Below are 25381 nucleotides of genomic sequence, written 5' to 3' on the forward strand. Positions count from 1 at the left end.
TTCACCAAACATCTACGATCTGACCCTGTCTCATATCAGCTGCTTAGTACCATGGTCTAACACAAGTGTTTAAATGTTTTCCCTCTGCTCCCGCATTTGTGGTGCAAGCTCTTTTCTTATATTTGGTTATCTCTCAGACTAACTCTTTTCTTATATTTGGTTATCTCTCAGACTAACTCTTTTCTTATATTTGGTTATCTCTCAGACTAACTCTTTTCTTATATTTGGTTATCTCTCAGACTAACTCTTTTCTTATATTTGGTTATCTCTCAGACTAACTCTTTTCTTATATTTGGTTATCTCTCAGACTAACTCTTTTCTTATATTTGGTTATCTCTCAGATTAACTCTTTTCTTATATTTGAGCCAAACTCAACTTTAAGTGCAACCAGTCAGTGTCCTTCGCTGGTACATTATTGGATGAGAAACCAGCTGGTAATGTGTCCCTAATATTCAGTAGTCCATTCCAGGTGAAAGACATATGCATTGTTTCATTATGTACCAAACACAGGACCAGGGTCCAAAACAATGTGGCTGTCTAACTGGGCACCAAGCACTAGTAAAGAGTCCAACCTGACTGTAATATAGTTGTCATGGAATGAGATAGTTGATCTGAGCTGATGTCACACAGGAAGCTGTTAACCAACACTGCACAGCCCTTAGTTCTTCCTTTTATATGTTTGTATAGTGCTGTATGTGTCTTAGCTGACTGCTTTCTATTCAAGATCATTTTGAGGTACTTGCACACAAGAAAAATGTATTATGGACACAGGTCCATTTCACAAACTTAAAGGGATATTTCGACCACATTTCTTGTTGATAACTAAAATCACTAATGTGTAGCCTAAGTTAATTTTACCCAAAAATGAAATGTCACTTTACCAAAACCTCACTGTTCACCATTGCTGCCTCTGATCTTCTGGACTATGTACAAATATAATGGTTGGAGTCTGTGCCCTGTCCAGGTTTCTTTATATAAGGATTGAAGAATTATATCAAATCAGTCAAAACATAATTTTGATATCAGATTATAAAAGTTAAAGTGGAAAATATCCCTTTTGGAACCCAAATTAGGGAATATCTTCCTTTAATCATCTATGTTACTGGATATTTCCCCACCACATTAAATACCTGCCACTCTGAACTGTCTGAGAATCTATCACTAATCTGTTTTAGTGAAAGTCTGTCCTCTTCAGGCTGCTGGGCAGAATGCACCATGTCAAGGTGGTAAAGGTCTCATTGGTATGTTTGCTGGTCTCTCATGACAGTATTCTGGATATGCTTTATATTAAGATATTATGAATTAAGTAAAATAAATGTTTACTCTATTTCATTTCATTATTTCTATGATGTGAGAAGCCTGAGCTAAAGCAAAAACATTATTTGTTGAATCCACCCAACCATTCACTGAATAGGTTATTTGCATATTCCTTCAACGTTAGCCTAAGCAGCATATATAGTGTTACATGTTTCTGTAGACCTTACTTGTAAATGTCAAGTTTATCCTTATTTCCTTACGTATTCTGTTGAAGGCCTAGTTCTACCCTAACGATGCTTTCAGTAGAACCAAGGAATGTGGCTCATACTATATATTAGGTTGATATCAATATATAGTTAGGTGTTTATGTCCACCCACTGTTTGTGACCTCGGCAGATGTGTTTGTGATTTAGTAACTTCAAAGTAACAGTCCTTTTCTAAGCTGTGTTTCTGTAAAAACCACACCTGTACAAGTAAATGTCTTTTCTGAGCAAAGAGGATGAACAAAATAGTATAACAAGGTGCCCCTAGACATTTTAATGCTGATTCTGTATCTTAAAGACAACTAATCTCCATTGCAGAATTTGACAATTTCAGACATTTTTACATCATGGTAAAAGACAAGATTCTAACATTCACTGTATTTCATTCATGTTTGGACTTTGGGTGTGGACTGTTACAACAACATGGTAAGTTACAACAACATTCTACACATAAGAGTTTACTGTGTAGAAAAACCAACACCTTTTGGACCATTTTCTGTCTTCCAATCACTGGAGATTTGCCTCCCTCAGCATGAGATTTTGTACCTTTCAACATGGCTCTTAACTTTCAACGGCAAATACAAGGGATGTATTAAAGATGCTTAAGAAGGTGAAAAACTATTTTTTTAAAGAAGAAAGACACAGTGACTAACCAAATGACAGCCAAAATTGGACCAGTCCTGACGACCAAAACCTGATGGAGAGTAAATTATTTCCACAAACTTGCAGTCAGACGCTAATTCCATAAACACTCAGGTTTTTTGCCAAAATACCTTCATCAAAGCAGCACTGCTAAAAATAATAATGCAGGACATCCCACAAATACTACATGAATGTGTTTTAAAATGTTTGGTGTTATCTCCTAAAAGGGAACCATTTAAAAATATCTACTGGGAAAAAATTAGTAATGGAAATAAATGATGTCCAAATTACTGTAGCCTGCAGTATAAAATAACCACCCGTGGCCCCTACCTGGTTGTCCCTCTGGTCATGCTTCTGACCTGGATTAGGTTTTATAGACTCTGAACACAACCCAAATGCATTTACTAATTATTACAACTTGTACTCTTAACCCAGCACAGCCAGAAGAGGACTGGTCACCCCTCTGGCCCTCTTAGGGAGTTTTTCCTGGCCACTGTACTTTCTGACATCTGCTGATGTAAAAAGGGCTTTATAAATACATTTGATTGATTTAAACTATTAGAAGGAATGGGGGCTCCCTTTGTTTCAGAACAGATCCAATCCTTCTTGGAATGCTGTTATAGAAGTCCTGAACTGTATCTAATGGGATATCAGACCATACTGCTTTTCTCCATAACTCAAGGGTCTAGATTTTGTGCTCCTCATTATAACATTCAATTCTACTGTGATTTTGAAGGCTGTGCTTTCCACAGCTGTTCTTGTTTGTTGTTGCAATTTGGCCTTATTCTGCAAAAAATATTATTATTACAAAGTAATGAACCATTTCTGTTCTTTAAATGAGACAAAAAATAGTCAAAGAATGTAATTTGTAAAACACTTTATTTAGTAAAATGGAAGCGCTTCCCTTAACTAATGGCTCAGCAAATTAGGAAACACACTCAATTTGGAAACATATTAATCCCCAGAGATAGATTCTCTCATTTTGAAAACATCATGAAACCAACTCTGTTATTTGGACAAAGCATTAATTAAAAAATAAATCAATAAAGACGTTAAAAAACTAGAAATTGTTTAACAAACATATTCCAGACCTTTGCTTTCACACCCGTGACATAAAGTACAGGGGAGCAAGAAGTTACTGAGGAAGGAAGGAGTTTGGTGGTGGAAGAAGAAGTTGGGAGGGGGTGATGACAAAAGGCTGTAATTCATTCATAATTAATACATTTGATAACAGAAGTATGTTGCATCCATACAGTATGTGTCTTGGTCTGATACACAGATTAGAACAACCACCTCACTAATGAACTTCCATGTGTCATAATGAGGTCTGTATGTGACATCAGTCAGTAAACCCTTAAAGGTAATACAATGCAAACTACAGACACTGAAAATGTTATTATGCCATTTTGTTATTTTAAGAAGCATGAACAGCCTATCTGGTTGAATTAAATCCACTTTATAGATTACATTTTCTTAATATTTGATTGGCTTGTCATGGCTGAGTATTCTCTGCTTAATCAGGGACCATGTTGCAGTTCAGGTTACTTTGACATCCATGACTCTCTAGTTTGTACACAGTATTGCACCAAAGGCTATTATCTTTATTTTTCTTTTCTTTCTTACTCACAGCAGTAATTTTGAAGACTTCGTAGGGTGGAATCAACACCTCTTTTTGACTGTTCCCCAAACCAGGGTAGGATTTTAGGTATGCGCCAAAACATGTAAATATTTCAAAGCAGGACTCTTCTCCAAATTTGTCATTACTATTCTTATCCAGGGAGCTGGATGCAAAATATCCAAATCTCATCTTGTCGTTAACTCTACCAATATATATGTCCTTTGTTCTTCTATAAGTGATATAACAGTGCTGTTGATTTTCTTTCAAAAGACGGATAGCATCCGTGAGCCAAAAATGCAGAGTATGGTACTTGAAGGTTGCTGTATACTGATTATTTTGGGTGCGGACGTCTTGGTTGAATGCATCATATATCTGGGGTTCCTTAGCCGTATAAGCACAGATGGCTTTTTTGTGATCATCTTCAAATGCTAAATCATTATACTTTTCTTTCTCTTTTTTGAATCGTTTCTGTACATTTTCTAGACATTCCTTTGTCTTTACCCAACTTTTATTAAATAGTTCCTGGTTCGTTTCATTTGTAAGATATTCATTATTTACTTTGTACTTCATTTTTACAGTGCATCCATAATACATGTCATCCACAGCATCCTCGACCATTGATAAGATGATTGTCAGAGGATCTTTATCAGAACCCTTTAAAAATAGAAGGGAAATAAACACAAACATTCATTTATTCATGGCAGGTTGTGTGCACATGTCTATCATGTTGTTGCTTTTTCATACTAAACCACACAACAATTTTTATGAAAATGGAGGGCTTGTCCTTTCTAACAGATCACGCTTCCAACTGTACAGTATTGGATGTATCTATGATACATTAATTAACTGACTAATAACTCCCCCTACTGTGTAACAACATCAAGATGGGGTGATATATCTCAATTTCAGCATAAGATGTAGTAAGTTATAAACTACCTGCTGTTACTAGGGTTGGACAAAGTTATGAAACCATAAATACTGAGTATCTAATATCACTGTCAGTTATGATACCATACACTCTGAGTATCTAATATTTATGACAGTTATGACACCATCGAAACTGAGTATCTAATATTACTAACAGTTATGACACCATCGACACTGAGTATCTAATATTACTAACAGTTATGACACCATCGACACTGAGTATCTAATATTACTAACAGTTATGAAACCATAAACACTGAGTATCTAATATTACTAATAGTTATGACACCATCGACACTGAGTATCTAATATTACTAACAGTTATGACACCATCGACACTGAGTATCTAATATTACTAACAGTTATGACACCATCGACACTGAGTATCTAATATTACTAACAGTTATGAAACCATAAACACTGAGTATCTAATATTACTAATAGTTATGACACCATCGACACTGAGTATCTAATATTACTAACAGTTATGACACCATCGACACTGAGTATCTAATATTACAGTCATTGAGCCCCATGGAACACATTGGAACGTCAAACACAGTTTCCTTATACTTGAACTTGAGTTGTGATGCTCATGTCTGGCAGTAAAGTGAGGAATCAGATTGCATTAAACTAAAATGACTTAAATACAATTTTGTCTTTCAATGAAGCGTCTGGATTGTAATGGTCCTCAGCAGCGCTCTAGTCTGGTTAAAAACACTGACATTTTGTCTCTCTTTTGTCAGAAACTCACCTTCTTGTGCTTTTCAGGTCTGCTACCCTTGTAGTCATCATTGACAATGTTAGGAGCCATGTCTCGGGGTACAGCGTTGTCCAGGGGATTATTGTGCACGGTTGAGTTGTTGAGGAGGCCATGCTGAGGAATCTTCAGTAAGTGGACAGAAAAAGGTCTAAAAGGCATTGTTTTTTTCTACACAACAAACAGATTCTTATGTGAAAAATAGTGTTGGATATTATGTGTAAAATAGTGTTGGATCTTATGTGTAAAATAGTGTTAGATCTTATGTGTAAAATAGTGTTCGAACTTATGTGTAAAATAGTGTTGGATCTTACCGTTTTCGAATCCACACTAAAAGTCCAAACATGAATGAAACACAGCACAGCAAAGGTTACAGTCTTGTCTTTCGCCATGATGTCTTTTGCCTTTTAAGGTGCAGATTCAGCATTGAAGTGTTCAACATTCAGGAGTCGTCTTGTTATACTAGTGGCTTTGAGGTCATTTTCACAGCCCCTCCTATCTTACTGAGAAAAGGCCTTATATAAATAGACAACTACCCCCTGAACCACATAGCAGATTGAACAATGCACAAACACACACACAAGGGCAGAAAATCCAGCATGGTTTCTGATAATTGTTTCTTCTAATGCTGAGATGCTTTATGTGTGAACAAGACTCACAATTGCAATGACACTTCAACCAGGACACTTAAACCAGGACACTTCAACCAGGACACTTAAACCAGGACACTTAAACCAGGACACTTAAACCAGGCCTAGAACAAACATGAACACTAGAAACCTGTTCCTAACAGGCAGGGTGGTGTAAAAAGGTTTGGCTTGTAGGTATAATGTACATCTACACATACTAAGATTTAATGTAAGTGAAATGGGAGCATCTACAGGCATGACTTTCACATGAGGAACAGGGTTGGTGATCACTCAGGTGGAGAGATCGAGGGTCCTGAAAACAGTCTGTCCATTTGAGAAATACCGCCCCCCTGTGGTGACTGAGGAGAATACAATAGAATCACTTCTCAGTGGTGGCCATGGAAAATCACCGAACTGCTGTAACCGTGTGAAGTGAAACTTTATCAGTTCAACTGCTAAAGAAATACATAAATTTTGTATGCATGCAAAAAGTGGTCACCTATGAGTTATTTATTAGCAAGACTGGATCAAGAAAGGGCAAAGAAAGAGGGGTTCAGATGTGTTATGGGGGAGTAACTCAAAGTGGAATACAAAGAAATTCTTGCCACAGTTGTCAACCATGTTGTAACACAATGATATGTGTTCCAAGGGTGGTGAATACTTTTGAGAGACACTATTTCTGCCAGAGAATATTCTAGATCTGTTTCTGTCCCTGGTTAGACGGGATTCATGATCATGAGGTGGATGGTGTTCTTCACACATAGACCGGCATACATGAAGTGTGAAGAAACAATAAAAACAAGACATCTGTGTTTCTTTTGCCTGTGTGTGAGGGACCAGACGTTCCCGAGAAGACTGTAAAAAGGTTTTTGAGCATGACCCTAAAATGATTTCAGCTCTTTCAGTCTTAGTGGTGTGGTTAAGGGTAACATACAATAAGGGGTTAGTTTTAGATTCAGGCATTGGGGGATAAGTTAGGTGTTAGGGTTAGGTTAAGGGATAAATATTATGTTAGTGAGGTGAAGTGTAGGGTAAGGGTTAGGTCTGTAGTTGTGTCTTTTGCTAAATTATAATTAAATGCCGATAATCATATTCATGCAAACAAGTAAACATTAATAGAGTGGCCACAGTGTTATTGAGAAATATCACCAAGTGGCTTGGAAACAAACTTGATGATGAAGTGTCACCATAGTGAGAAGAGCACAGGAAACTGTGCGGGTGTGAGAATTAACTGGTAGCGAGGGAGAGAGGAAGAGGAGTATCACGGTTACTAATATGCTGTTTCTGTGAGAACCAAACTCTGCAATGCTCAACATACCAACTACAAGGAGGAGAGAAATATCATGTTCCAGGCTGACTATACAGTCAAGGAGTAATTAGAAAATGTTCTCATCCCTCTGTATTTTTAAGGATCTGGATTGTTTGAGGACAAATTAATTCTATCATCTTCAAAGACTAAATTAGGGGATGTTAGGAACTACATTCTTATAGAAACTGATCATCTGTGGTCATGAGCTTTAAGGTCCTCAAAAAATATCTACATTGCCAGTCAAAAGTTTGGACAGACCTAATCCTTCTGCAGTGTGTCTGGGTCAGCTCCTTGTTGAGATGCCTGTAATCCGAGCCCATCGAGTCTCCACTTTCTGTTAACTCTTGACACATAGAAAATCTGACCAGAACAGACTACAACTTTGGGACATCCAGACTACTGAAACAGTAAAAATAATGCGGTACCTCTGAGTCACTCTGAATGAGAGCATCTGCTGAAGGACCAAATGGTTCAAAATTAACAATGTTGACGGAGGCATTCATTTTAAGGCAATGAAGCTGGACGGTCAGAGATGCAATATAGTCACAAACGCTCCCAAGCAAATGAGGAAATCAAAAAATATTCCCATGAATGATCATAAATCTCTGTGAAGATGTGCCTGCCATGTCGGTGCAGGAATATTTTATACTGCGTGAAAATAGCTCAGATATCATGTGTCAACTGTGTTAAATGTTCCCCCAGTCCTATGTTCCAAAGACCGTATGTTCCCTGGGTTCTATGTCCCCTCGTTTCTATGTCCCCTGGGTTCTATGTCCCCTGGGTTCTATATTCTATCAGCATTATGTTTCGCTCAAACCAGTTTACCCAAGATATCATGTTCCCTTAGCTCATGATCCGCCCAGGGACGAAACAACAAATGGACTTGGACTTCTACTCAAACCAGCCCACCACCCCAACCAACCCCCCCACCGGATGATGGCTGTTGGCCACCAGAAACAGCCCCATTGCGCTACCTAGCTTCCCTCATAATTAAACGTGCCATAATTATAAGTATAACTGCTGTCTACCCAAAGAGGACTGGATGGCTTCACTCAGTCAAAGTAGTGGAGAGTGCTAATATAACAGTTATTATTGGCAATTTCCCTTGTTGCTTGATTTATTCAGCCTTTATTCACTCAACAAACACTCTCATTGGTTGGTTTGTGTAGCTTGCTGTCTAGGGGTGGTGTTTAGTTTAAATTGTCTCGGTCAGTGAGCGGCAGACTGACATGGGTGCAACGAGTAGACGAACTGCAACTGTTTCGCATGACAGATTTCTCTGAATTTTGGGTCAGATTTCCTCTTGGCATAAATACCTGACTGATGGCAGATACTGAAGTCTTCAATCATTGAACAAAACACAAAGCAAGAATAGTATTGTTACACAAACTCCTTAGCCACACAGTGATGTAGTTGATAGTACTTCACTGGACCACACCGCACAGTGAACCAGGAAAATTAAAAGGAAATATGTCCTGGCTACCTTATTTGAGGAGCAGTGTTCACAGCCGCTCACATTCAGCATCCTGGAATTTCCTGTCTCTTCCACATAAACCTGAACATGAATGAATAAAATCATGGCAAATAAAAGGTGACGGTGCTGTTTGAAGGTCGGACTAATGTAAGCAGCAGGGTATCAAATAAATAATAATAATAATCAATAATCAAATAATAACTTAAGCTGACCACATTTCCAAACCCCCAAACCGGGACCCTTGTACTGCACGTTAATGCACGCGCACATGTATGCGCTTATCAACATCGTGCGTGCATCGTTTGTTACTATATTCACATGTCCTGTGTGTTTTTCCGCTCCATTGAGCTTTGGTGATAATTGTTGCTTTTCTGGGACGTCTGGTCACCCTAGCAAAACTTGAATTGTTTGGCTTATAACAGGCATACTCAAAAGTAATTATCATGCGGGCCGTAAACAAAGTAACGCTGCACACCAAATGCAAAACTCAATCTCAAACCAATTGAAGAGATGTAGTAATAAGTTCGGAGAACACAGTTCAGCCACAATATTTAACAAGTTTAGAAATAGAGCTTAAAATGACTAGCTGCCGAATTGAGATACATAAATTAACTGGCTGGCAGGCACACTGGGAGCCAGCAAACTCATTAACTAGCTAGTTTATATCTATATCCCAATATGGATTATTTCCTATAAACTTTCCCTTCCCATTCCCATTATTGCCTACCACTTCGGCTACTTTTGGTTCGCATTTGTAGTAAGCTCACATTCCCAGGCTGACTCGGCTCTGCCGCCAAGTTCTGACCCAGACCAGATACTGCAGCGTACTCATCTTGCAACCAGGTGGCACCGCTACCGAGTAATTCGGTTCATTTCGAAATGTGCCTGCCTCCGAACCTAGGAACTTCCGCGATTTCTCTTCCCCAACTTTACGTTTTTGTGCCTGTCAATCCATTCCCTGTACAGCTCATTGCTTGTATAAACTTTCCTGTCACAACTTCCCAGTTGCTGTGTGATGGGGAAGCAAGGGGCAGGCTGGCATTGACACCCATGCCATGGGAGGAATGGACCAATGGGCCGGAGCCGGAGGGAGTCGGAGATCATCCGTTGGGCTGGCTTGGGAAGTCCCCAATCCTTGCCCCAGTGAAACGACGTCGGCCAGGTCCCATAAAAACAAAAAATATATATGTCAGGCCAGCCACCCACAGGCCAACATGTTGATAGGCCCATCGGGCATTTTCCAGGTGCTCCAGATGGCCAGTCCGCTAATGTATCCGCGTAGAACATACGACGAAGGGAACCTTAAAGCATCACTAATGTTAACAAAGAAATAATAACAATACTGTACTACATAATACTTTCACAACCTTTCAGTAAAAAATATAAAACAATTAAAACAATTCTAAAAGGAAGGGTAGGCCAGGAATACGCTTTTCTGCTTCAGAAATTGCGGTAAAAGGTACAATGTTCTTCAGGTGAAATGACAACCTTTTACGCACGGGACTTAATAGGGCATTGAGGGAGAAGACCAGGTCGATGTTTCCAACCCGGTTGCTGATGGCGGATGAGGGGATTGATGTGGCTGCCTGCGACAGACCGGATGCTGCATGGAGCTGAGGGAGTATAGGCATGGTCCCACAACCACAAACAGCCAGAAGTTTACTAAACAGACACCCACTACCTCCCAAAGGACGAGCTCTCAATGTTATCACGCTTCACCAATGCTTGTGATGGGCCTATGTTTTGTCTGCCTGTGTTTTTTTTTTATTTTCTGGAAATGTTGGCGAAATGCTTAATTGGGCTTTAATGATACCAACAATACGTTGTAAGACAAATTAAAACAATATATTAAATTAAAAGTAAAATTGATCAAAATAATTTACATATGATACACTGTTACTGTATTGTAATATTGAGTTGTAATTTCTAGGCTGAATAATCTTACTTCTATATTAGTATTCTGAAGTCATTAATCCCTTTTTAAAATGTATGTTTTGTTATTTTGATTTGTAGAGCCTTCATGAAAATCACTTCTGAAGTATTTTGTTGTTAATATTTGTTGAGTTTAGAAGGGATATAATAGTTCATCAACATGTACAAATTCACTTCTCGCTTGTGGATCTGTGTTGCTATTTGTTCCACATAACGAAAGACCTTACGGAAGAGAAGTAATGTCCTGGTGCATAGATGGCCTACAAGATAACCTTGTGTTGGCGACCAGTGTAGCGTCAGAAGACCGTTTCTCAATGTTTCAGAAGGCTACTGATGTCACAATAAGCACCTTAAAACACACAACACTAGCTGAGATACATGTGGGTCCAAGGAGATGACCTTCTTTGTTTGTTTGTTGACCTGTACAGGACGCAATTTCAGAAAACGTTGTTTAAACTTTCTTTTATAGGGGCGAGTCGTCAAAATGATTTACCTGCGGCGTACAGGTGACTCCGCCCAGACTCCTCCCACCTTTAGCCCACTTACCTGCCGTTGATTATGGTCCCTCCCCCTCGACAGGTAAAAGGTATAAATATTAAAACCTGAGCTAGCTGTCCAGGAAGCTCTGGGCTACCTCGCGACGTGGAGATAGAGACAGGTGTAGGCGCTTAACAAGTGGAGCTTCTTGGGATAAGGACACATTCATATATTCTCTTTAAAAACCATTGGGTCCAAGGATCCCCATCAGTCCGAGGATGGGGCTTAGAGTAAGTCTGGGTTGCATAATTGATTATTTGGATTAAGTAGTACTTATGTGTTCTTTCAAATTGACTAAACACTTTGCAATCCATAGTAAAAAAAAAAAAAAGATTTTGCTCTGTACTCTGTATTAATTTGTAAGGGAAAGTTTTCAACTGATGTTCTTTTATAGACTTTGATAAGGAAGAGGAACACTGACAGTTTATACTTGCATTGTCGTTAACATACTTTTTAATAAACACAAGGGGAAAATTGATGAATATAAGTTGGCGGCAACTTCGGACAATGAAGGGAAGACGAAGACTAAAAAGCAGGGGAAGAAAGCTAAGGAGAAGATGGATTTGGACGAGCTGAAAAAGGAAGTTGACCTGGTAAGAAATGATTATTTACTCGCTTATTTATTAAATCATTCTAATTTAGGTGAGGAGGGAAAATACAAATTGATCCATATGCATTTTGTTTTGTTACAGTTACAATCTCAAAGCTTCAACAATGTATTTTCAGGAAGGAAACAATAACATTGAACAGTAATGGAAAACATACAGTCGTAAAAGTAATACACTAATTTGGAATATTATCAAAAGTTAGTTTAATACATTGAAATGATTGAATGCAAAATAATGATTGCTTTGAGGAATGTGTTTTATATAGACATGTTTCATATGAATGTTCTGAATAATTTACAAAGGGGAAAAGTAATTGTTCTATTTATTATTATTTTTTTTTTTTACTATTTTATCAATCACTCTCTCCCTCTGGCTGTCTGTCTTTCAGGATGACCACAAGTTGACCTTTGATGAACTTCACAAGAAATACGGCACAGACCTAGTCAGGGTGAGTGAAGGTTTATTTGTGTCAATTTGTAACATTGACCAGTTGCTCTTACGGAATGCAGCAAACTGTAATTTAAAGATCATTAAGGTCTTGTAGGTTAAAGCACAAGATCATATCTTTTGCCAAACTTTAACTGCCTTCACTGTTAACCACTGAATCCTTGGATACTAAACAAATTGATAAATTCCTAATGCAAATCAATATTTTCAGATTGCGCAACATCCTTCCACCAATTCTGTCTCCCTCTGCCTCCTGTCCTCCTTCCTTCTTTCTCTACACCTTTGTTCCTCTCTCCTTCCCTCTTATCCCTCAACCAGGGTCTGTCCTTGTCTCAGGCCAGAGAGATCCTCCTCCGAGATGGCCCCAACTGCCTGACCCCTCCCCCAACTACCCCTGAATGGGTCAAGTTCTGCAAGCAGCTCTTTGGCGGTTTCTGCATGCTCCTGTGGATCGGAGCAGTGCTGTGCTTCATTGCCTACGTAATCCAGTTCGCCTCCGAGCAGGAGCCGGCCAGTGATAACGTGAGAGTCCCCGTGAATCAGAATCCAGTAGCGAGATCATTTGGTCTTGACGACAACCATGAATCCGTTCCGTTAAAGATCCTGTGCCGTTTTTTAGTCTTCTGCCTCTTTTCCTTCACAGTTGTACCTGGGCATTGTGCTCGCCGTTGTCGTCATGATCACAGGCTGTTTCTCCTACTTCCAAGAAGCCAAGAGCTCGAAGATCATGGATTCCTTTAAGAACCTGGTCCCACAGGTCAGGCGTTGGCTCTTTTCAAACACCTCTCAGATCGTAACATTATGACCACAGATTGTAATCCGTTCGACTGTTTTGCAGCAAGCCCTGGTCATCCGCGACGGTGAAAAGAGTAGCATCAACACCGAGGACGTGGTGGTTGGAGATCTAGTGGAGGTGAAAGGTGGAGACCGGATCCCAGCCGATCTGCGCATCATCTCCTCTAGCGGCTGCAAGGTGGGTACTTCATAATCCATTTCAAACTTCAGTGGTTAGAATCCTGAATGCTGATTGGGTAAAAGCCACGGTATATGAGACTATATACAATGGATAAGACCTAACTTACCTTTTCACTATCGTGTTAGTAACTGCCTTATAATACCGGTTTGGGTTGTATACTGGCAATACAACATGACATGTTGCTTGATGAGGTAATGTTTCAGTTGTTGTGTTAATGCATTTTTTCCCCACTCAGGTGGACAACTCCTCACTCACTGGAGAATCTGAGCCCCAGACACGCAGTCCCGACTTCACCCATGACAACCCTCTGGAGACCAGGAATATTGCCTTCTTCTCCACCAACTGTGTTGAAGGTAGATAGCAATAGCTGATGTCCACTGGCACAGTGCTTGCTATTTCAACCCTGCAAATATTTATTTTGAAAGTGTTGAGCAGTTAGCCATTATGACCGGTGAAATTAAATGTATCAATGTCAGTCTTTTTCCTCAATAATTGCAAAACCTTGAATTTTTGTTTTAATTGTCACAGAATGTCACATTTTTAAGTACTATCGATTCTAAGAGGACATCCTCTTCTGTAACCACTCTGCCTAACGATTCTCTGTGTCTTGTCCTTCCAGGAACGGCCAGGGGTGTTGTCATTAACACTGGTGATCACACCATCATGGGTCGTATTGCCACCTTGGCCATGAACCTGGAAGGGGGGAAGACGCCTCTCAACATCGAAATTGATCACTTCATCCAAATTATCACTGGGGTGTCTGTCTTCTTTGGCGTGACTTTCCTGATCCTCTCCGTCATTCTGGGGTACGGTGTGCTGGCGTCTGTCATCTTCCTCATCGGAATCATCGTTGCCAATGTACCTGAGGGCCTCCTGGCTACTGTGACAGTGAGTGCTGATGAAATGTCATGTTTAGCGTGTCGATTTCATGAAAATAACAAAAATATATATATTTAATCCTTTACATACCTGAGCCTTTTTTGGTATTTAAATTGTTTAGGATGATCACATAGAGATTAGGGGACAAATGTTAAGATATTTACATGCATTGTCCTGATTGGTGGAAAGCATTATCTAGCGCTCACTCCCCTGCCCAGATGAACAGATTTTGGTCAGTTATGCACAGATCCTATTGGTGACCTTATAAATTGGGCCATCGCAGCTGAACAGGCATAAATTCCCCCAAATAAATTAAATCAGATCAAAGAGGCGCTGCCACAATGTTCACAAATTCACTGCTATTTGATTGACCTGCAAATAACAATATTTTAAAAGGTAAAAGATTATAAAAGGTTGAACTGCACTGTGTTGTCACTTAGGTGTGTCTGACCCTGACCGCCAAGCGCATGGCCAAGAAGAACTGCCTGGTGAAGAACCTCGAAGCCGTGGAGACCCTGGGCTCCACCTCGACCATCTGCTCCGACAAGACCGGCACCCTAACCCAGAACAGGATGACCGTGGCCCACATGTGGTTCGACAACCAGATCCACGAGGCCGACACCACTGAGAACCAGAGTGGTACCTCCTTCGACAAAAGCTCCGACACCTGGGCTGCCCTGGCCAGAGTCGCCGGGCTGTGCAACCGCGCCGTCTTCCTGGCAGAACAGACCAACGTGCCTATCCTCAGGAGGGATGTGGCTGGCGATGCCTCAGAGGCTGCCCTGCTGAAGTGTATTGAGCTGTGCTGCGGGTCTGTCAAAGAAATGAGGGAAAGGTATCGCAACATCGCTGAGATCCCCTTCAACTCCATCAATAAATACCAGGTAACCGCATGTGCAACTTGTTTTTCTGTGGGCAAAACATTTGATAAACTGAGATCTTGAACACTTTTCTCTATCGGCTTTCATCTGCCACTGCGTATCTAGATCCAGTTAGTTGCCAGAACTTTTGTTTGCCAACCATTATATTGTAGGCTACTCACTGGCTGATTCATTTGAAATAAGAGTAAACCCTCTCCATGGTGTCACCTGAGCAAACCCCAGAACATTTTGTCTGCCAGATATCCATTCATAAGAACAACACACCCGGAGAGTCCAAGCACCTTCTGGTGATGAAGGGAGCACCTGAGAGGATCCTGGACCGCTGCTCCACTATCCTGATCGAGGGCAAAGAACAGCCTCTGGATGACGAAATGAAGGAATCCTTCCAGGCCGCTTATGAACAGCTGGGAGGGATGGGAGAGAGAGTGCTGGGTATGAGGTCGCAAAACAATAAGAAAACTTGTATTAAGTGTTTATGGAATTCATGTGTCTGCAAGGTTGTGACTGTTTGTTCTTTTCAGGTTTCTGCCACTCCCATCTCCCTGATGACCAGTTTGCAGACGGCTTTGCCTTTGACTGCGAAAAAATTAACTTTCCTGCAGAGAATCTGTGCTTTATTGGCCTCATTTCCATGATTGACCCTCCCCGAGCTGCTGTGCCAGACGCTGTGAACAAGTGCAGATGTGCTGGAATCAAGGTACTGGAATATCGTACTAAACTAAGGACTCTTCAGTCCTCCCGCATGGCCACCAAAGACAATGTGATCAGGCCACTCAAATTTCCTTCCTTCCTTCCTTTAGGTTATCATGGTCACTGGTGATCATCCAATCACTGCCAAGGCCATTGCCAAGGGAGTGGGTATCATCTCTGAGGGCAACGAGACCATTGACGACATTGCTGCTCGTTTGAAAATCCCAGTTGCTGATGTCAACCCAAGGTAGTGTACGCCGTTTGTTTGGAAATGTTGGCGTGCCAATCCATCTTGCCTTGGACTGTCTACATTTAAGTCAGTGTAGTCTTTGTGACTAAATACATATTCTAACCCAAATACATATTTAGTGTTGACCTTTGTGTATCATAACATTTGAATTGCACTGGGCCTTTGAGGCTGAGCGACAGAAACAATTTAAGTTTTACTTTCGACCCTGCAGAGATGCCAAGGCCTGCGTTGTCCACGGTGGAGAGCTGAAGGACATGACTGCCGAACAGCTGGATGACATCCTCAAGTATCACACGGAGATTGTGTTTGCCAGAACGTCCCCTCAGCAGAAGCTCATCATTGTGGAAGGCTGTCAGCGTCAGGTACAATTTCATCATGAATCTGGGCTCATGATCCAGAAGGCTTGAACCTCCTGTTGCAAAGATCGGTAAACATCTTAATTATCCACAGGGTGCGATTGTGGCTGTGACAGGTGATGGCGTGAATGATTCTCCCGCTCTGAAGAAAGCGGACATTGGGGTTGCTATGGGCATCGCTGGGTCTGATGTCTCCAAGCAGGCTGCAGACATGATCCTCATGGATGACAACTTTGCCTCCATTGTGACTGGTGTTGAAGAAGGTAAGAGAAGCCCCGGCCAATTACCATCAATCGTCTGGATCTGTCCATCCCTCTCTCACCAGCCTGGCTATTGTTTCATGCCATCCCCTATTTCCCCTCAGGCCGGCTGATCTTTGACAACTTGAAGAAGTCCATTGCCTATACCCTGAGCAGTAAAATTCCAGAGATGACCCCCTTCCTCTTCTTAATCCTTGCCAACATTCCACTGGCCCTTGGAACTGTCACCATCCTCTGTATTGACCTGGGAACTGACATGGTGGGTCTTTTAGATGTGACTATGTCTTGGAAGTCATATGTTCTGGTGCATTAGAATGCACATTGTCCATTAAAATGCTTGAGGTTGAACAGAACCGCAGAAATGATCATGGAACACACTAATGTTAAAGTTACCAACTCCTTTTACATTTTGACAATCTTTCGCCTTCAAGATCCCTGCAATCTCCCTGGCCTATGAACAAGCTGAGAATGACATCATGAAAAGACAGCCCAGAAACTCCAAAACAGACAAACTGGTGAATGAGCGGCTCATCAGCATGGCCTATGGTCAAATTGGTACGTTTATTTTTATTTTTTTAACCATGTAAGTTGACGGAGAACCCATTCATAGGAAATGATGTACAGTATGTTGACCAGTCTCTTTGCACATCTTACAACATAATCAATGTCTGTTCAAAATACTCTCCCTCGTGTCCCTCCCCAGGTGTGATGCAGGCTGCAGGCGGGTTCTTCACATATTTTGTAATTATGGCTGAGAACGGGTTCTACCCCACGGATCTGATAGGTGTCCGTATGGACTGGGAAAACAAGTATCTAAACGACATGGAGGACAGCTACGGCCAGCAGTGGGTCAGTACACCGACTCCGCTCTGCCATTTGCAGCGCTTATTGATAAACGGCAGTCTTTGGTTCAGCTAAAACCTGACTAGATCAGAGAAGCTTTTCAGACCCTGGAAGGGAGTGCCTGTTGCTATGCCCAACATCCTATTTTTTGGGCTTTGTAGAGCGATTACTACGTACTCTTCCTTTGAAACAGAGGTCTGTCAGGAGACATTTGTTAATGCCACTGCTGCTCACAACAGAGTAGTCAGTAATCATCAATGCTGCAGTGAGAAAATCTAAGAAACCAACTGTCCTCGCTTCTGTTTCTCCAAACATCTCTGTAAACATCTCTCTTTCATCTTCTCTTCATCCTTTAGACGTATGAGCGCAGGAAGATCATCGAGTTCACCTGCCACACGGCGTACTTTGTCACTATCGTGATTGTCCAGTGGGCTGTTTTGATCGTCTGTAAGACCAGGAAGAACTCCATCTTGCGTCAGGGAATTATGTCGTAAGTACACGCACTGACCTTTGCGGTTTTGAAGTTAGGCTTGTTTTTGCCGGCTCTGGTCTCTTACCTCACTTCTGTCATGTATTACCATCTTGAGAAATCCCTGCTTTTCACTTCAAAATCAATATCCACCCTGTTTTTTTTTATTCATATACATGACTTTTTCCTCACAGGAACCGTGTCCTCATCTTCGGAATATTTTCTGAAACTGCATTGGCGGTCTTCCTTTCTTACTGCCCTGGAATGGATGTTGCTGTCAGAATGTACCCACTCAAGTGAGCACACCTGATTCTCTTCAGTTTTTCTGTATATCAGCTTGGTGCAATACTTTTTTTTTTAAGATGAGTGGTAAAATGGATGGATATTACAAAGGGCATAAACTACAGTAGGCTACTATGGTCTCACAAGATAAGTTGGGTTTCACCAAATAGCTTGTTAAATTGGGTTTAACACACAAAAAATAGATAAAATGCCAAAAAAAAGTATTTCATTAACAGTTCTTAAAGTGTGTATGCTGACCTTAAAATGATTTTCTCTTTCCACTTGTCCTTTTCCTCAAATATTTTCTTAACTTTCTCTTTTCCCTCAGGCCTTACTGGTGGTTCTGTGCCTTCCCCTACTCCATGCTCATCTTCCTCTACGATGAAGTCAGGAAATACATCCTGAGACGAAACCCAGGAGGTAAGTGCTGAAGGACCATGGTAAAAAATACTGGTAAAGCTTTACAAACACTAGTTGGCATCCAACCCATATTTTGACACAAGTCTCGCCCCAGACTGGAAATTCCGGTTTAGGTTCCACCCTGAAAAGATGCCTGTAACAATATACTTACAAATTTGATATTTTTACAAATTCTTAATTACATAAACTTATCAGGATAGAAGGTAATACGGTCCTGAAAATATTATTTAAGTAATATATAAATATCTTTGTCTATTTTACAACTTCAAAGCGGAAAGGTGAATACATCTTTGATTAAAATGATGACCTATTTACACAAATCAATGTTCAACAACACGGAGCCAGTGTCTTTTAGGGCTGGTGTGGGACTTTAAACCAATAGCAATTATAATTACACAAATGTTATTATCGTGTAATTATTACATGAAGATGTAGTATAATTGGGTGTGTTAAATTTTATGAATTGTCTAACGGAAATGTACTGTGGCAAAACAAATCTAACACATTTTTCTCTACTCTCCTTTAAGGTTGGGTAGAACAGGAGACATACTATTAAGACCTAGAAGATCCCAGGAACAACATACATTGCAATTGCATTGTTACATTGTAATTTCATCCTATTTCATTTTCATCTCTATGCAGTGCAGTGACGTGCAGTCACAGGGTGCAGAGCAATGACTGCTGCAGTAAAAAAAAAAAAGAAGAATTGCTGTAAAAAAAAGACAAATAAAACATCCTAAATAAAATGACATTGTTTTTTTTATGTTTCTCCTAAATCTCTTGTTAAATTTGTTTCAATTACATCTTATATTTTGCAAAAGCAGATTGCCTTTAAATTTTAAACCTGTTGTGCTGGGGAAGTAATTAGTTAATTTCATTAGTTAATTTCACACACATCCTCTGACCTAAGGAAGCTTCCTGTTAACCAAAAACAACTTCACAAAATGCACAGCACCACAAACTATTTTCCTATTTTTTCAGCGGAATTTCCAAAGGAGACATGGAATTATTCCATGAAAGACCAAGGTGCACACCAGCACTTCCTGACCATGATCAGAGGAAAGAGATTTTTTTTTATAGATAATTTCAACTGGAGTTATAGAAACCGGTTTTGTGGTTGCGCAACCATTTCTAACCGACCAATTCTCAAGCAGGGCAACAGACAGAGGCCTCAACAACCTGATGTCATCTTCACATGGCACAGCCTTTTTTATCACCCTAAACACTTTGGGAAGAGAAAATTTGATCTAGTCCATAGTAGACTCAATGATATCTCAATAGCATGCTTATGCTATAAGACTGCTAACAAGAAATATTTAATGGCAATTTGTTTGATAGAAAGCCTGGCCCTGGCAGCCTAAACTCAACAACTGAAATTTAAAAATGAAACTTTGACTTTAAAAATGGGCCTCCTGTATGCTGGATTTAAATATAAATCCAGGATACCAAACACAAATTAAAACACACACAGATATACCAGGGAAAAACATTTCAAAACATTGTTACCTAGTATTGATTATTGTACTGAAATGAATTATAAAAGCTCAGAAAGACATTCGATTTGCTTTAATTTAGAATTAAAAGGCCATCAAATTGTAGGCCTACATCAAGTTGTGTCAAAAACAAATGAACTATGCTAAGTTAAAGACTAAACGGCTTTTGTTAAATTTTTACAAGTCAGATATTTAGTATGATATATTATAGTTGGCAAAACTAAAAATAAATATAAGAAAACTAAATGTTACGAATTTGTTTGTGATCAAAATACTGGAGTGCATTTAAAAATAATAATTTATTCAGTCTCCCTATCTAACTATAAAATAAAATGATATTCTTGTATTCCAGTGGGAACAACACCAACATTTTGATTTCACAATTTGGGCTGTCAACAACAGTCCTTATGACTAATCACTTTGTAAACTTTTTCCATATAATAAACTGTTCTACCAATATCAACTACAAGGACTGACTTTGTCTGCCGCTTTGAAAGCACACTGACCAATGAAATAATGAAAACAAATGCATCAAGCGTTGATATTTGAGAACTTTTTGGTTCTGAAGAAGTACATAGAAAATATATTTTGATGGGTAGACTGTTCAATTATGTATTCCATTCAGTGTCACACATGCAAAATTGCATTGTATACCCTATTTTGAGAACCTAGCCTGGAGTGATAGACTGTGACAAACTCTCATTCTCTGAAATTAACAAGTCTACTAATACAGGCGCAAGGCCGGAGAGTGCATTCCTTCTGGCTTAGAGGGATTCCGGTCTAAACTTCTTGGTTTGAGCAGCATGATAAAAAATAGAACGGCATCAAGTGTGCTTTAGTTTAGAATATGCATATATCGAAACGCCTGCTCAAAGTTTGAAAGGAATACCTGCAATGAAGCCGGGCCTTAATCACTAGTTGGATATAGTAAAAGTGGAGAGAAAAAAAGGTTAAAAGAAAAAAAGAAATACAGAAAAATGAATCAGACTTTTCAAAAATAAATAAATAAAGAAAATAAAAAATTAACTGAGCACTTAACTATAAAATAAATGGTGAGTCTTGGTCAATGGGGTCAACCCGATTCACAATACAACTATGACATAATTTTTCATGTGACATGTTGTTTCCCAGGAAGTTGTGCAGGGGTTTTTGATCTTTTGTCTATTTATTTAAATGTTGTGATTTTGTACTAAATGGAAAAATGTATCAGCCCAAAAACATAATGGAATAATCTGGCAGAAGTAAATTAATTAACAAACATGAATTTGATTGTGACCTCAAGTTACAGCCTTCTCCTTAATTTCATAATTGTCGAGATCATTCAAAATATCAGGGGACGTTACACAGTAGAACAGTAGATGGGGCAGTAACTTTCACAGGGTATGGCAATAAAATAAATAAGAATATTATAAAGAACTCCACTGATTTCAATCAACTGCGCCACTACCAACCAGCATACCAAAATATCTATCCATTACACAGGCAATATAGACCTTCACGGTACCATTTTGTATGTTCCAATGAAAAGAGTATGCATATTCAACGCAATTTGGGATAATCAGTATAACAGATACCTAAATCTGCCTTGGGAGGCCACGGTCTCTTATCTAATATGCTTGCAACCTATCAGTGAACAAGGTCCACTGAGACCATAAAGTCCAGATGATAACGGCAACCCATTGTGATTGTAACAGTAGACAAGACAATCGAGATAAAACACAGCCTACCTAGTGTACGTCATGTCTAATTTAACATCAACACTATTGGCATAGGAAAAATACTAAATGCAATAACACGGGTCAAATTAACCTCACGCGCGCACTCCTCCCCACGTCCACACACAAACTCCCCGACCACGGGCGGCCCATGTCCGCCCCCGGGGTCATATATCGTTCTCCATGTGAATCCTCTGGTGCCGCTTGAGGTTGCACTTCTGCGTGAAACGCTTGCCGCAGTCCGAACAGCTGTACGGCCTCTCGCCGGTGTGGACGCGCCGGTGCGCCTTCAGGTTGCTCAGCTTGGTGAAGCTCCGGCCGCACAGGGCGCAGACGAACGGCCTCTCGCCCGTGTGTGTCTGCTGGTGGGCCTTCAGGTTGCTGGGGTGGGGGAAGACCTTGCCGCACACCGGGCAACGGAGGGCCAGCCTCGCCGGGTGGTGCTGCTGCTGGTGGTTGCCGCCTTGCTGTTGGGTCGCCGACTGGGAGGGGGCGGGGTTCAGCCCTCCGTGGGCGGGGCCCCGGTTGTACGTGATGTAGCCGCCGCGCTTGGCCGCGTCCCTGTATGCCCTCATGCGCGGCAGGGACTGAGGGCCGGGTTTATATTTGGAGGGGATCCTGTAGTTCAGACTGTTGAAGACGTGACAGCCGGCCGAGGAGGACGGAGCCGAGACGGAGGTCCCGGCCGAGCTGCCGAGGTTAACAGGAGGTACGTGGGGGTGTTTCCTGACCGTTTGATGTGGCTGCTGTGGCACCAGCCCGGCGTCCACTTTGGTGTAAGACCCAGGCAGCTTCATCACTTCCTGCCCCAGGGACCTCTGGGTATTGTAGTTATCAGGTCTAATCCTGTACCGCCCCACCACCAATCCCGCGTCGTCCTCCTTCACTTCCTCTTCGTACTCGCCCAAGTCAGAATCCACAATAATCTCCTCTTTGACGGCCTTGTAGCCCACCTCTCTAGTTTGCTGCTTCGCCTCCGGCGGTTCAGAGGACGGCGACGGGTCTATCACCACCGGCAGGTTCGGCTGGGCCGACCTGTGGATGTCCGCATCTGCGTCTAACATCCTGCGGTCTATCCAGACAGGAGACGCTCTGGACGGTCGGTCGCAGTCGACGATCTGGCTGGGTGAGGATCCTGCCGATCGGTGTGTCTGGGCGACCGCCGTGGCCTCCGGGTGCACAGGGGAGAACTCGACGTCGTCTCCGGAGGCTGGGCCGAGGGAGTCGTGCCGCTCCTCTGCGTAGACACGAGCCGCGAAGGGCTGCCCGTTCTCCTTCGCTCTCCACGGCTCCGCCGACGCTTCCTCCTCCTTCTTGACCCCGTCCACCGACGGCGGGCCGGGAGCCGGGGGACTGGGAGGTTCCGGCACTTCTGGTGGCGACTCCGCCGTTGCCTGTCCACAGCTTCTCCACCGGACCTCGGGATCCTCCTCCAGCTTCAGGTCGCACACAGTCAGCAGCGGCAGCGCATCTGGGGATACGGGTGACAACGGCTCAGACAAAAGGGCTGCCATCGGTGGCCGTAATGTGGCCAAACCTCTCTCAGCAAGGATGGATATTGACACTCACAGTTTGCTACTGAAGTGTGACTTTGTCTTGGCATTGGTCAGACAGTCACATGGTTTTGTTCACACATTAGATAGCCGTTAGCAGTGTTAGGATAGTTGCATTACCTCTACCTTCCCATCTAACCCTTTGTTTATAGTTAAACACTTATTTTGCGACTCACAGCCCCTACTTACTGTTATGTGTCGCTGGGGGTCTGTCACTTGTTCCCTCATTGAGGACCGCCGTCCTGCCACAGTCAGCACACCTGGCTCTCCTGCCTCCATCTTTCAGCTGGTTCTCTGACAGCTGCAGCAGGGTCCGTAGAGACTCCACTTCCTGGTGACCCCGTCTCACTTCCTCCAGGAAGCCGTCCTCCACCAGCCTGGTGATCTCGTACATGGCTGTCTTCAGGACCGTCTCCATGACTCCAGAGAGTTGGGTCTGGAATGCGAGGACAAGCGTCTCCGACATACTGCGTGTGTTGCTATTCGTCTTTACCCGAGTGGGATCCACACAGAGCACCGGACCGTGTAGGAGCTAAGTCAGGACTAAGTGTGTATATATTCCTACAACTAAATTCTTCAGGAAGCCCTCTTATTCAGTAAAAGTGGTAAGAAACATGCCTTGTCCATGCTGACTGTCATCACCGACACATCACCGATCTGTCTCTCTGGACAATATAAGTGACAGTAGCTCCAGCTACGTAAGCTAGCTAGCTAACTAGCACCCAAATAGCATAGCCGGTTTAGCATAGAAGAGCGCAATATATATTTACTGAAGCAGTCACATCGCAAGACTCCACAAAGTCTGTCCAACCCGGTGTTGAATCCAGCTTGATAATGAAAAATAGCTAGCTAGCTAACCAACTATCATGCTATTACTACTAGCCTTGTTACAAGTCAGTACAAATATATTTTTTTACAACTAAGTATTGCTGATTGAACCGTAATACTAAAATGCAGAAATAATTTCATCAACATGATATTTGGTAGTTTTTTTTAGATAATAACACGAGTTTACGATAATAAATATAAGCACACCGATGGATTCCGGAAATGTGATTGTTTTCAACCAACGTCAGCGTGAAGTATGGTGGCCGGGAGTGATCAACGTGCCGTGTAGAAGTGTTTTTTTAGAAATGCGTTTCTGATCAAATACTATATCCACCAAAACCCAGTCGGCCATCCCTGTTTTTTTTCTTTTCAGAAATGGTCTCATTTTGTGGGAAAGAGTGTGCCCGAGCGGCTATCCAATTACAGGCGTCTGATAAATAGGTCCCGAGGACATTTACAAACATATATTTGAACTCATTCCGCTGTCCATTTTGTACAGGCTAGGAGACGCTCCGTCGTCTTTGAAGCAAATAATGTATTTCGGGAAAGTGGAACAAAAATTCTTGCCACCTGATCAGTACTGGAAGAATGAATTGCAAGCAATTACCACGTATAATTTGCCCAGATATCAATACTTATTAGCTACCCAATAAAACCTTTTCAAACTTGATACATATCAAGTACATTCTTACTGAGTGAAGTTATATATGAAAAAACACTATTTCATAGATTGAAAACCCACCTTATAAATTTCAAGTAGGAACGTACAAGTGGTTGTGTATCCTGTGCACAAAGCCAAACTTAATGTTTTCTCTTTCGGACATTTCGAACAATGTAAAACATTGCTCTTGCATTCAGCGATTTCAGAGCCAATAAACAATGGGCCAAAAAGCCTAATAGCTTTGAATATGAAAGTGGATCTGTCCAATTAATAAGTTAAACTAATTTCACACATACTGATGTAATTCTAAACATAAGATTACTTAATAAATTAATTGTTATTAATAAATTAATTGTTATTGTATGATTCTGAATGAAGAGAATGGGCTATTTGAGGCAAAGAATTAAGCCAATTTCTCTTTC

The 25381-nt window shown here is 41.3% G+C and overlaps 3 protein-coding genes across 3 annotated transcripts; 1 reads left to right on the top strand and 2 right to left on the bottom strand.

The window, feature by feature from the left end:
• Positions 1-3554: 3554 nt before the first annotated feature.
• LOC105020903 (ecto-ADP-ribosyltransferase 4-like) lies at positions 3555-9942 on the bottom strand. The gene is made up of 4 exons (XM_034290957.1): positions 9647-9942; positions 5782-5797; positions 5462-5593; positions 3555-4434 (listed from the first exon to the last, which is right to left on the bottom strand). Exons 1-4 carry the CDS (start codon positions 9709-9711, stop codon positions 3676-3678), a joined length of 972 nt encoding a protein of 323 aa, XP_034146848.1. The 5' UTR covers positions 9712-9942; the 3' UTR covers positions 3555-3675.
• A 1492-nt stretch (positions 9943-11434) lies between these two features.
• On the top strand, positions 11435-19430 carry LOC105020902 (sodium/potassium-transporting ATPase subunit alpha-1). The gene is made up of 21 exons (XM_010888245.4): positions 11435-11578; positions 11816-11941; positions 12345-12404; positions 12722-12925; positions 13047-13160; positions 13242-13376; positions 13615-13732; positions 13999-14267; positions 14699-15142; positions 15379-15571; positions 15661-15836; positions 15940-16076; positions 16291-16441; positions 16530-16698; positions 16800-16954; positions 17127-17250; positions 17399-17544; positions 17895-18028; positions 18202-18303; positions 18618-18709; positions 19237-19430. Exons 1-21 carry the CDS (start codon positions 11567-11569, stop codon positions 19263-19265), a joined length of 3090 nt encoding a protein of 1029 aa, XP_010886547.2. The 5' UTR covers positions 11435-11566; the 3' UTR covers positions 19266-19430.
• si:ch73-109d9.3 (zinc finger protein 768) lies at positions 19335-24548 on the bottom strand. The gene is made up of 2 exons (XM_010888244.4): positions 23660-24548; positions 19335-23388 (listed from the first exon to the last, which is right to left on the bottom strand). The coding sequence occupies exons 1-2, from the start codon at positions 23934-23936 to the stop codon at positions 22085-22087; spliced, it is 1581 nt and encodes a 526-aa protein (XP_010886546.2). The 5' UTR covers positions 23937-24548; the 3' UTR covers positions 19335-22084.
• Positions 24549-25381: the final 833 nt, after the last annotated feature.

The sequence above is a fragment of the Esox lucius genome, chromosome 25 (genome assembly GCF_011004845.1).
Source record: "Esox lucius isolate fEsoLuc1 chromosome 25, fEsoLuc1.pri, whole genome shotgun sequence".
Classification (NCBI taxonomy): Eukaryota; Metazoa; Chordata; class Actinopteri; order Esociformes; family Esocidae; genus Esox; species Esox lucius.

What these genes read in the sequence shown, in the direction of transcription:
- LOC105020903 (XM_034290957.1), bottom strand. Translation starts at nt 9,711, where the DNA reads ATGAGTACGCTGCAGTATCTGGTCTGGGTCAGAACTTGGCGGCAGAGC. An exon ending in GACCTGAAAAGCACAAGAAG is followed by an intron (nt 4,435 to 5,461) that starts GTGAGTTTCTGA and finishes CTATTTTTAAAG; the next exon opens with GGTTCTGATAAAGATCCTCT.
- LOC105020902 (XM_010888245.4), top strand. An exon ending in TGAAAAAGGAAGTTGACCTG is followed by an intron (nt 11,942 to 12,344) that starts GTAAGAAATGAT and finishes TCTGTCTTTCAG; the next exon opens with GATGACCACAAGTTGACCTT. An exon ending in ACAGCTACGGCCAGCAGTGG is followed by an intron (nt 17,545 to 17,894) that starts GTCAGTACACCG and finishes TTCATCCTTTAG; the next exon opens with ACGTATGAGCGCAGGAAGAT.
- si:ch73-109d9.3 (XM_010888244.4), bottom strand. Translation starts at nt 23,936, where the DNA reads ATGTCGGAGACGCTTGTCCTCGCATTCCAGACCCAACTCTCTGGAGTC. An exon ending in ACCCCCAGCGACACATAACA is followed by an intron (nt 23,389 to 23,659) that starts GTAAGTAGGGGC and finishes CCGTATCCCCAG; the next exon opens with ATGCGCTGCCGCTGCTGACT.